The following is a 12,227-nucleotide window of genomic DNA, read 5'->3' as shown; positions in this document are numbered from 1 at the left end:
GGGCCCTAGGCTGGGGGTCAGAGGAGGTAGAGCTGAGTGCTAACTTCAGTAGCTACCCGAGTGGGTGTGACCTTAGCTAAGGTGTTTCTCCCTTTTCTGTGCCTTAATTTTTTTGTAAAATGAGAGGGTTGGATCAATTCACCTTGACATCCCTCCGATCTTCAAGTCTATAATCCTACGAACTTAATTATCAATTCTTTCTTCAAAAGATTTATTTTCAGTACTGGTGAGATTTGTCAAGTAAGTTAGTAGAGTCCTAAAGAATGTCAGACATAAAATTTCTTTTTTTCCCATTAGGGCATTTTATTTGTATGTATGTTTTACACCCTTAGAAAAAGAATCCCAGGATTTTTCCTCCTGTGTGTTTTCGTCTTGCTTCCTCATGGTCCATGATGCCAGCTGAGATTGTAAGCACAATAAACCCAAACTGACGGGATGGTAGGAGATTATTCTGCCACTTTTCCAGATCTTTCAATTGAAGATCAACTCTGGGGCTGAGTACACCACACTTGTTTAATCTACCCATGAGGTTCACAACAATTTTTCCTGCTCTGTGATCATCAATGATCTCAAATTCACCAATGTAACCATGCTTCATCATCACAGTTAAGAACTGCACAGTTGCTTTGGAGCACGGCCTAATAAGAACCTGGCGTTTTCTTCGCTTTTCTGCATTGCAGACGCTTTTGAGAGCATCTGCCAGGACATTCATGCGCACCATAGTGGCAGCGATGCAAAATGGCGGAAAGAGCCATAAAATTCCCTAATGCGCAGGATTTAATCTTAGGAAAAACTGAGTCTTCGTAGGCAAGAAGTCCAACCCTCACTCTCTAGTCTCTGCACTGAAGATAGTGAATTTCAAATAGGATTTGGAACTGGGTTCGATAAGCTTGGGGCAGGTAAGGATGCCAAAGGTGGCTTGCATTTCTTTGGGTGAAATCCTGCCTGATGGAGGTACACCTCCTGGCCTGAAGAGGCAGTATCCAGAGACGGAGGACCCGGGGTTGTTTCTTGCTTCTCTCCTCCTTTGGTTGTGGCTTGGACCAATCCCTGTTCGCCATCCTGAGCCTCAGTTTCCCACTCCATAAAAGGGGGCAATTGGATTTTTTTGGTTGTTGTTTTTGCTAGCTCCTTTTCGGTTCCAAATCTACAACCCTGGAAACTGAAGTACAGGAGGGGATCAGAGGGAGAAGCATGGTCGGGAATTGGGGGCGGGGTCGCCAGCGGAAGCAGAGGGAATGGGGATCATAGTCTACAGTAGGAGGCAAAGGGGAGAAGGGAAGAGTCGGTCGCTCTGCCTCTAGGCCATTTGTGGCCTGGGCTCCCCTATCTTGCTAAAGGTGTTAGTGAGCTGGGTTTAGGCACCTAGCTACAGTAAGCCTGCTAAGGCCCCACCCCTGCCTTCCAGTATCCAGCATTCAGCATCTCTCCCTGGCTCAGCACCCGCATTGTGACACGCACACGTTGTAACATCCCCGATGCCTGGAATCCTCCCTGCCCTGAGCTGGCAAGAACACGCAGGAGCCACCATTGCTTTGCGTGCGCGTGTGTGTGTGTGTCTCAAATTGGCACTGGGAGCCGATCTGACCTCTGGCTGATTTTATTCCATAGGGACTAAGTGGCCTTCCTCAATGCTAGGGTGGGGTGGGGGGTACAAACCACGTAGAACCTGGCTGGGGGAGGGGGGAGGAGTAAGGTGGGGGAAGGGAGGCAGAACAGTCTAGCTCCCAGGGCAACAGGAATGAGACTCCTGGAAAGCACACGCCCACGTGCACACACGCACACACAGAATCGCCGGGGAATTCAGGTGTTTGGCTGTAAACACTGAAACTTCCTTTTCTATTTTAGTAAAACGGGCTGTTTCATTTTTGCCTGGAACATAGTTGGAACTTCATAAGTGCACGATGATCTCGTCCCTAAAAAGAGATGAGAAAATGCACCTCCCTTCACTGCAGAAGTGGGGGACTACGGCTATAGGACTAGAATATATTACATATAAAATATATAGACGCATATACACAATTTTTACGTCTTCTATATTAACGAATATATGTATGCATATGTATGTACGTATACATATATACATGTATATGTGTACACACACACACACATTTGTTGATTGATTGCAGGGATTGAAGGTAGGACAAAAAGACCCAGATCAAAAGCCTAAGAAGCAGCAACTTCTTGGTTCCATTGACAGACTTGGGGCGAAGATGGGATCCACTAAGTGGAAGGTGTACACCTCCAGGGGGAATCTGAAGTGACTCCCTGCTCCCATCCCCATTTTCTCTCCCTCACACTCCATCTCTCCTCTCCTTTTCCTTCCCTTTCCTCCCTTAGCCCTCCCCATTTCCCCAACCCCTACCCCTCTTCCTCATCTCCCCCTACTCAACTTTCCTTATCCCTCCCCACTCCCTCTCCCCCTTCTTCTCCCCATTTCTTCTCCCTCATCTTCTTTCGTCCTCCCCCTCTCCCCTCATCACCTCTCTCCCATCTTCTCTTCCCCCTCCCCTATCACTCCTTTCCCTCCTCCCCTCTCCCCTCATCTCTCTCATCTCTGCCACCTCTTCCTCTTTTCATCTCCCCCGTTTTTCTTTCCTTCTCCCCACTTCCCTTTCCTTGTCCCCACCTCCCTTGCCCCTCTCTTCCCCTTTCCCCCTCTTTCTTCCCCTTTCCCCCTTTCTTCCCCATTTCCCCTTTGTTCTGCCCTTCCCACCTCTTCCTCCCCCTCCCATCTTTCCTTCCTCCTCCCCTTCCTCCTTCCCATTTCCCTAGACCTTCTTTTCCTCCTTTCCTCTTCTTCCCTTCTCCCTCCCCATCTTCCCTTCCCCTCTTCCTTCTTTATCTTACCTACCCCATCTCCCTCACCCCTTCCTCTTTTCATCTCCCTTCCCCTGTTTTTCTTTCCTCCTCCCCAATTTCCCTTCCCCCTTTCCTCCTCCCCATCTCCTTTGCCCCACTCTTCCTCCCTTCCCCCTCTTTCCTCCCCATCTCTCCTTTCCCTGTCCTCCCCACCTCTTCTTCCCCCTCCCAACTTTCCTTCCTCCTCCCCACCTTTCCTTCCTCCTCCCCACTTCCCCTTCCCCAACCCCCTCTTTCCTCGTCCCCATCTCCCTCGCCCTTCTCTTCTTCCCTACCCCCTTTTCCCTCCCCCCTCTCCCCCTTCCCTCTGTCCTCCCCACCGCCTTTCTCCCCTCCTCATCTCTCCTCCTCCCCTTCTCCCCGGCCCCCTCCCCCTCCTGCCCACGGGCTGCCAGTCACGCGGATCCCCGGCGCTGGGCCGGGCCGGGCTGGGCCGGGCTACGCGCAGGGAGCGCAGCCGGGGGACGGGCTTGGTGGCGCGTGTCCTTAGCGCGGCTAATCCCAGCGGGGGCTGCCTTCGGGGCGTGTGCAGAGCGGGCGGGAGCGCGTGCAGGTTCCGGGCGGCGGGCGGAGCCGGGCCAGTGCACGGGGGCCAGCCTGGCCGGCCTTAGCCCATGTTTTCTTGCTTCTGTTTCAGCCTGCAGGAGAAGTCCTTCAGCAGCCCAGCGGTAGCCGAGTAAGTGCCCCTGCGGCCAGGAGAGCCCCTTCCCCAGGCCCCCTAGAACGCAGCATCCCTGCCTCACACGCCCCGGATTCCCGGGGAAGCCGCGGATGGATGGGAGGTGGGGCGCGCCGAACCCCTTCCGTAGAGCCAGCAACCCAGTGTGCAGCCCTGGAGGGCGAGGCAGAGATCGGAGCCCTCGCCGGCCCCCGGGCAGCTGGCATTTCCACACCGACTTCCCTTCATCTCTTTGTGTGGCCACGGCCCACGTCAGTTTTCAGGGAGCCCACGGCGCGAGCACTTGTTCGGCCCCTGGCAGGGGGATGCTCATTGGCCTGGGTCTGGCTCAGGAAGGCTCTGAGTTAAACAGGCTCTGCTTCCCCACTGCGGCTGTCATCTCTGGCTTTTGGGGATGCTGCAAAGCCAACTTTCCTGGCAAACCTTGGATCCTTTTGTCTTCTGATCTTGCCCCCAAAAAGGCTGGCCCCAGGAGGAGTTAGCACTCTGGGAAGTTCAGAGGGCTGCCCAGGCCCGACACCTCCTCTTAGACTGGGGTCACATTACATAAGCGTGCCTTCATTGATTGCTGCCGTGGTTACTTTGTGAACGCTAAGTCTTCCTTCCCTGCCTGGACCACGCCGGTGTTGAAATAGACCAGTGGGAGGGGGGAGGGTTCTGGGAGATGCGCGATGTCTGCAGCTTTGTCTTAGGAAAGGGATGGGGGGGGAAGCGGGGAGGGCTTTTCTCCCAAACGGAAAGGTGAGCGCTGTGGGAATAAGGGGGTGGGGGTGGCTGGCGCGAGATCCTCCAGGTCTCCCCAGCACCTGAGCCTCCCCGGCCTTTGTTTGTCTGCGTTGATGGGCTACTCTCCAGAGGCTGCCCGGAGCTTTGTGCTTTCAAAACACCGACTTGTCCTTAAAAGGCCAGTCATGAAGCCTTCCTTCAGAGTGGTTGTTTAAAAAAACAAACCCAACCAAACCCAACCCCGGCGCTCTAATCTGATTGCATAGGGAAAGTCGAAAGCAAACTTTGTCTTTGCGAGGGAGGGGGCCTGGGTGCGAAGATGGAAGTTCTCAGGGTGCCTCTCGTGGGCTGCTTTCGGGGCCTGGGACTGCTGCTCCACTGAGCGTCCAGGTGCCCTGGCCGACCCCCTCTCAGAGAGGGAGAGAGCTGCGCCCAGAAGGGAAGTACTTGAACTCGGATGCCTAAGAAGGAAGACATGGGCAGGCGAGTTTGTCCCTTGTAGAGGGTCTACACTTGCGATTTCATTAACGTCGTGAGCTACAGGTGATGGAAAGCCATCTGCCACGGCACACCAGCGACTCTTTTGTCTCTTGCCATTTTGGAGGTCTGCCTGTGGGATCACTGTGCCATTTTGGGTCAGACTTGAACTCAGCACGTAGCAGTACCTGGAAGGGACTGTAGAAGTCAGACCAGACTCTTCATTTTACAGAGGAGGAAGCTGGGAGCCCATAGATTCGCCGGTTGTTAGGTCCCATCAGTAGTGTGTGACAGCCGGGAGGTAAACCCGGGGCTCCTGACTCCAGATCTGGGGGACTTTATTCATACCCTGACGGCTGATCCCAAAGTTAGCCCTCTGCTCTCGTGATTGGCTGCCTCTCAATCAAAATAAGAACTCATTTCTATACCTCTTTCAGGCCTGTAAAACACTTTATATACATTGTCTTATGTGGTCCTCCATTTTACAGGTGGGAAAACGGAGGCTCTGAAATAAGTTATTTGCTGGGACTAGTGTTTGAAGCAGCTCACGAGCCCAGGGCTTCTGAATTCCAAATCCTACGTCCTATCTATTTTGCTATGAAGCCACTACATTACATGCGCACACCCAAAGCCAGATCTAACCCTAACCCTAACCCTAAATGCCTTGGTACTTCCTTACAGGATGTGACTGAATCCGGGCCCTCTCTGTGCCTTAGATTCCTCATCTGTGTTATGAGAGAATTGGATTATCAGGGAATGGGGGGGGGGGCGGTGCTCTGAGATCCTGTACTATTTTCAGAATAATACTAAGATACTATAATTTCAAATAGGAGGAACATCGAGAGATTAAAACCCTAATAAACATAAGCTCTTTGGAGGATCCTCGGTAATTTTTAAGAGTATAAGGGGATCCTGAGACCAAGAAGTTCCAGAACTGCTGACCTAGGCGATCTTCAGATTACCTCCTTCAGTTTCACTGGGAGTCTGTATGCTACTGAAATCACATGACTATAACTATGAAGTTTTAAAATATGTATAACCCACACATATGTATACACAGACGTGTATCTGTATGCATGCATGCATGTGTATGTCTATATATGTACATGCATGTAGATGTGAATATATATGTAGTGTGTGTATGACATCACCTCCCCACATTCAATTCAGTCCACATTTTTAAAGCACCTACTATGGATTATCAAGGTGATTTCATTGCCTGGGGATAGAATACAACACGTGATCATATTAAGTAAATAGAAGAAAATATGAAAGGAATGAGCACTTATTAAGCACCCCTTGTGTACCAGTCTTGGTGGTGAGAGCTTTACAAATATTATCTCATTTGATTCTCACAATGACCCTGGGAGGGAGGTGTTATTGTGATCCTTCCCCATATTGAGAAAACTGAGACAGATGGAGGGTTAAGTGACTTGCGGCAGTATGGAGATAAGGTCTTTCTGACCCCAGGCCTCTCACTCTATCCACTGCAACATCCATCTGCTCAAAAAGGGCAGCAGGAAAGGCTTCCCTAAGAAGTGACCTCAGAGCTGAGCTGTATGGAAAACTAAGGCTTCTAAGAGATGGTCATGAGGAAGGAGCACATTCCAGGCGTGGGTCACTGCCCGTGCTAAGGCTCACAGGCTGGAGATGGGATGCTGAGTTTAGGAAGCAACAAGTTGAACAGCAAGGTTCAGCTGGAAACCTGACATCATCTTAAGTGAAATAATATGGAACCAACCCGTAAGGCAGGCTGGAGCAAGAACGGGAAGGACTCTAAATGCCAAAGAAGAGTTGATTTCATCCCAGAGGCAACAGGGAACCACTGAAACTTTCTGAGCAAGGAAATGACCTGGTTAGAGCCATGCTTTAGAAAGAGAACTTTGGAAGTGGCCTAGCGACTTTGCTATATACAAATGTGTGAAATTATATGCTTAATAGAGAAGTGTGTTTATACACATAGATATACAAAATTAGATGTTTTACGTCTAAAATGTATATTTATATAGAAATAGATAAAATTACAGAATTTAATATAGAAATATACATGCATAAATATATAAAATTATACAGCTTATATAAAAATACATATGTACACATAAATATATAAAAATTTGCATCTGAATGTATGTATATAAATATAGAAAATCATGCATTTTCCATCTGAAATATTTATTTGTGCATATAAATATATAAAAGTATATATTTTCTATATAAATACATATACATATGTAAATTTATAAAATTATACATTTTACATCTAAAATGTATATATAAATATATATAATTTTATATAATGCATATATAAAACCATGTTTTGCATCTAAAATGTATATATGTATATAAATATATAAAATGGATTTTCTACAAATGCATATACACACATATAAATAGATTATATGTCTAAAATGTATATGTATATATAAATATATGATTATATATTTTATATATGTGCATATACACACATATACAATAACACATTTTATATCTAAAATATATAGTAGGTGTATACAAGTATATAAGCTTATATACTGTCTAATAAATACATATATACCCATAAATTTATAGAATCTCAATTTAACCTCTAAAATGTATATGCATGCATAAATGTAGAAAATTGCCTATTTTTGTAAATGCACATATACATACGTATACAAAAGTATACATTTTATATTTTGAATGTATATATAAAATTTAAACATATTTACATGTAAAATATAAATCTATAGAATTGTGCATTTCATGTATAAAATGCATACCTAAATATGTAAAGTTGTGCATTTCACATAGAAACCATACATGTATGTGTGTATGACACTTGGATGCCTTCCTCTGGCTCTTTCATGAGGGCTGCTCCAATTCCTCCCCACGTTCTCACACCATGGCTGGCTCACCTCCTTTGCCATCACCCCTGCAGAGTGTTTATGTGGCCCTTTTCTTCCGTTTCCATTTTTGGAAGGCCGGAGGCAGCCTGGCAGGGGGTGGTGAGCGCTGGATTTGGAGTCAGGAAGATCTGAGTTCAGGTGCTGTGGTTCTGAGTTTACCAGCTCTGTGATGCCGGATTGGTGGTTTGGTCAGAGGTGGGTCTTTGCAGTGCTATCTGTGTTTGACAGGATGCCCCAGCCTGCGTTTGCCTGTCTCATGCTCTTCTGGGTTGTGGGGATCCTTCCCAGGGATTTTTCTGAGAAGGTAGAACTGTGTGACTGCAGCCAGAGAGGGTCGCTGGGAGCTCTTCTTAGTGTTAAAGAGATGGGTTCTGGTGGCAAGGAATAATTTGGAATCCCTGAAATTTTCCAGATACTGTCCCTGGCTCCTTCCTGTTTGTAATTCTGGGCCAGGACCATTGTTCATTGGCAGCATCTCTTTAAAGTGGGAAAAAAAAAACCCAAAATGCCTATGAGGGTATTGCTCAAGAGGCTGCTTGGTGGAGCAGTAGGTGGGGCTGGAATCGAGACCCAGGGTGGACTCCAGCCTCAGACACTTAACTAGCTGTGTGACCCCTGGGCAAGTCACTTCCTCAGCTTCTTCACCATAAAACAGAGATAATAACAGCTCAGTTCTGTTATCTCTTCTGTCACTCATACATACGGATTTGTGGGAGTGCATAAATACACTCACGTAGAGATGTAGATATGTATTTGTATGCATGTATATGTATATACATAATAAAATACACGTCTTGTGCCCAGCCCAGGGAGATCTGATTGCCTACAACTGTGTTGCTAACCGCAAAAACAAAGAAAAATGTAGCTGTGATTACATTTAAAATGCGAGTGCCAATTGGAATGCCATCTGGGTGCTGTATGAAATCTGAACTGCATCATTAATACGGAGTGTCAAGCATGACCACTAGAGGGCCAGCCTTCGAGGAGAGACCCGGGTTCAAATGTTACCTCTGATGCATAATAGCCAGCCCACCCCTTAGGGCTTCAGTTTACTTTCAAAGGGTATAAATTACGGATGAGTTGCAACCTGTATTCCTGGAGGGAGATTCCATATTGGGAATTCCCTAAATGGATGAAATCACAGGGGTGTTTCCCCTTCTCTCTAGTAATAATGATAATACCAGAGATAGCTTGGCATGGCTTTTGGTCATTTTTAATATTCATCATTGTTACTTCTTTTTAATAGCTAACGTTTATACATTGCTGTAAGGTTTGTGAATCACTTTGCAAATATTATCTCATTGATCATCACAGCAATCCTGGGAGGGAGGTGCTATTTTTGTCCCACTTTACAGAGGAGGAAACCGAGCCCCAAAGAGTAGGAATGACTTCCCCAGAGTCACCTAGGTGGCTAAAGGTGGAGGTGGGACTCTAAGCCAGCCTCGTGTTTTCCTGGTGCTTTAATGCATGGAGCATCTCTTGGGAGCGCACACTCCTTCTAACGGTACCAAGCACAACCATCACTGTCCTGCAGGGAGCCTGCTGCTGAGCCTTTCTGGACACAGCTGGCTTGGACCTCCTGAGACAGAAAGACAGCCTATCCGCGGCAGCTGTGCTTGGCTCCGTCATCTCCTGGTAGGACCTTCACTGTTAGAAAGAATTCATCCAGAGATGTTCCTCTCAGTGGAGGGAGACCATCTCCTCTGGTCCCACATTCAGTTGCTGTTTTCAATTCATGTGAGTTAATCAGCTAATGGCCATCACGATCGGGTAGCCAGCTGTCCAGAAGAGGGCTGGATGGCGCTGTTCTTTAGCTTGAAGGAGGGTGAAGAAAGAAGATGGCAAAGAAAGTGGTGGGAGAGATTAGGCCATGACAGGGGTCCACCCTGGTGGAGGAAGAGAGCCCCCAAAAGGGGAAGACAAAGACAAAAGACAGGCATGCCCTGTGTGACAACTTAGGGAAGTCCCTGTCTTGACTAATTCACATTCTGGGATCCTCATTGCTCTGGCTTTCCCATTCTTAGACTTGAAGGTTCTCTAGAATAGGTACTGCTACTTTTTGTTTGTGTATCTCTAGGTGAACATCCTCTCAGCCCCGGTCATTACTGGAAGCATGCAGAGACTCTCCTTGTAGCTGGTCACCCCTCCTTTCACTCACCAGCGCCGGACTTAGCACAGACACCCACTTGAGTTTAGCCAGATTTCAGCTTAATGCCCTGGACCTCAGTCCCTCCACCAGCCTTAGCCCCGCAGAAGCACAGACCATACAGGTGTGCCCCCACACAACTGGAGGAATCTGTGCTCCTGGCCTGGCTGTAACAGGAGCCTGACAGCTTCAGACCTCACTACAGCCAGACCCAGCACTGAGGTCTGGCCCCCAACTTCAAAGGCCAAGGGTCACTTTGAAGGCTTTGCTGCTGTTTTCAACTGGAACCAAATGTCCCAGGAGGGAGAAGAATAATAAACTCTTATTGGTGTGGGCGGGGAAGTTGATGCCAGAATCTGAACAACAGTCATTGTGTAGCTTCAGCACTGACCATCCTGGAATCACCAAGCTGGAAGCGACCCCCTCAGCTGTGCAATCTGGCCTGCATCTGAGCAAGAATCCCCCAGACAAGCTTCTCCGATGAGTAATCATCTGGCCTCTGCTTGGAGACTTTCAGTGATGGGGAGTTCATTACTTTCAGAAGCAGCCCCCAGCCACTTGGGATCTCTTTTCTCCTTTGGAAGCCTTTCCTTAATATGAAGCTTAAATTGGCCCCATTTCTGAAGCCATGATGCCAGATCTGAGAGCCACGTTGATTGCTTTGCTTTGCTAAAGTTAACTCATCATTAATGTTCCAAAACAGGAATTCTCTACTAATTGGGACGCTCTAGTAGGGTGGGAGGGCACGCCTTGGAAAGTTAATTGCTGTTTCTCTTAGTGGAAACAGTGGTGTCATGAGCCGGTTGACTTGCCTAAATCTATTTTGTGGGTGAAAAGTATATTTAGGTAAGTAAATTGGCCATTTCTGTTTGTTCAAAAATACAGAAACCTCACTTAAATGTGGCGGCAGGAAGAGCGGAAAGGGGGAGGGGCGTAGATGTGTCATTGTGAGGGAGCCTTCAGCTTAATGGATTTTTCACTCAGTATCGGTCGAGGGGATGGAAGAGGGGTGACTTTCAGGTTTTGTTGGTGCCTGGGGACATTGTGGTATGCTTCGTGGCCCAGACATAAGCGCTTGTGCAAGGACGGGTGGGGTTCTCGGGACCCTGGGTTATTATCTCGCTTTGCCAGAGTGTCGTGAGGGGACCAAGAGGAGAGCTGATGGGATGGCCAGCTGGGACAAGCCTTACGAATCTATCATTTTGAGGAAACCGAAAGCCAGAGAGAAAGGTCATACGGCTAGCCGACTGCGCGGTAGAGGTGCCAGGAGCTACAGGGGCTTTCAGGCTAGGTTGATGAGTTCGATCTTTATTTGGTGGGCTATAGGAAATTGTGGGAAGAGGATTGGATCTGGAGTCAAAGGACTTGGGTTCAGATTCTGCCCCTTAGCTGTACTAGCCACCCTCAGGCAGGTGGTTTCCCCCCTCAGGGATTGACCTAGATGGCCTCTGAAGCCCCTAGCTTCAGCTCTGAACTTTATAGCAGGCGCCTGTGGTGTGATCTCTTAGAAAGAAAGCTGGACTTGGGACCAGAAGACATGGGTTTGAATCCCGGCTCTGATCCTCATCAGCCGCGTGACTGTGGACAAGTCACTAAAGTTCTTGAACCTCAGCGTCCTCATGGATAAAATGGAGATGTTAAAACTTTCATTAGGTTGCTGTGAAGAAACTGCTTTGTCCCCATGCAAGGTGAAGGGGGTGGTCATAGAGCAGGATGGGATGACAGAAGCCGTCCAGCCCAGCCAGCTGAGGTTTTAGTTTGTTATTATTTTCAATTTACAAGCATTTAAAAAAAGTTAATCTGTTCCTTGCCCACACACACACACCCATACACACCCACACACATGCACACCCCTTAATACATAACCCAGCAAAGCAGAGTCTCACGTTGGCCAAGCCTGGAAATGCCCGTCTCTTGCTGAAGCTTTCACGTCGGCTCTGGGAGCGGCCAGTGCAGGTGTTGTTCTCCTGGACACACGTGGATCACAGTTCTAAAGCAGAGTTGTCGTCTTCATTGGAGAGATCGTCCTCCTGGTTGTGTTCGGTTCCCAGAGCTCTTCCCCATTTCCTCTGAAATCATTCCACCATGGCTTACAACACAAGGATGTCCCATTCTGTTCTGGGCCCCGCTTTGCTCAGTGTCTCCCAATAGGAGGATGCCCACGCCCTTACTTTGCACTGGCCGGCCGCCATGACAAGAGCTTCTGCAAACACTTCTGTGCAGATATCGTTGGGGTTCAGGCGTGTTAGCGTCCCGCAGCGAGGTGGGGCAGTGGTTAGAACACTGGGCCTGAAGTCAGGAAGACCCGAGTTTAAATCCGACCTTTGGTACTTACTAGATGCGTGGCCCTGGGCAAGTCACTTAGTCTCTGCCTCTGTTTCCTCGTCTGTAAAACGGGGGTAATAGCAGCGCCCACCTCCTAGGGTTGTTGTGAGGATCAAGTTGGGAAGTA

At 48.2% G+C, this 12,227-nt stretch overlaps 2 protein-coding genes across 2 annotated transcripts in view; one reads left to right on the top strand and one right to left on the bottom strand.

The window, feature by feature from the left end:
* Positions 1-302: 302 nt before the first annotated feature.
* Positions 303-727, bottom strand: LOC118830244 (40S ribosomal protein S15a-like). Its single transcript, XM_036737167.1, has one exon. The coding sequence runs from the start codon at positions 719-721 to the stop codon at positions 329-331; it is 393 nt and encodes a 130-aa protein (XP_036593062.1). The 5' UTR covers positions 722-727; the 3' UTR covers positions 303-328.
* A 2,680-nt stretch (positions 728-3,407) lies between these two features.
* Positions 3,408-12,227, top strand: part of FAM13C (family with sequence similarity 13 member C) — a gene marked incomplete in the record, with an annotated part of 57,162 nt that continues 48,342 nt past the window's right edge. The window contains 1 exon segment of the mRNA XM_036736181.1: positions 3,408-3,538. Within this exon segment, the coding sequence (XP_036592076.1) occupies positions 3,477-3,538 (62 nt within the window).

This window comes from Trichosurus vulpecula, chromosome 8, assembly GCF_011100635.1.
Source record: "Trichosurus vulpecula isolate mTriVul1 chromosome 8, mTriVul1.pri, whole genome shotgun sequence".
In the NCBI taxonomy this organism is placed as follows: domain Eukaryota; kingdom Metazoa; phylum Chordata; class Mammalia; order Diprotodontia; family Phalangeridae; genus Trichosurus; species Trichosurus vulpecula.
Note: the sequence above shows the minus strand (reverse complement) of the source record. Positions and strands in the feature narration are given on the sequence as shown.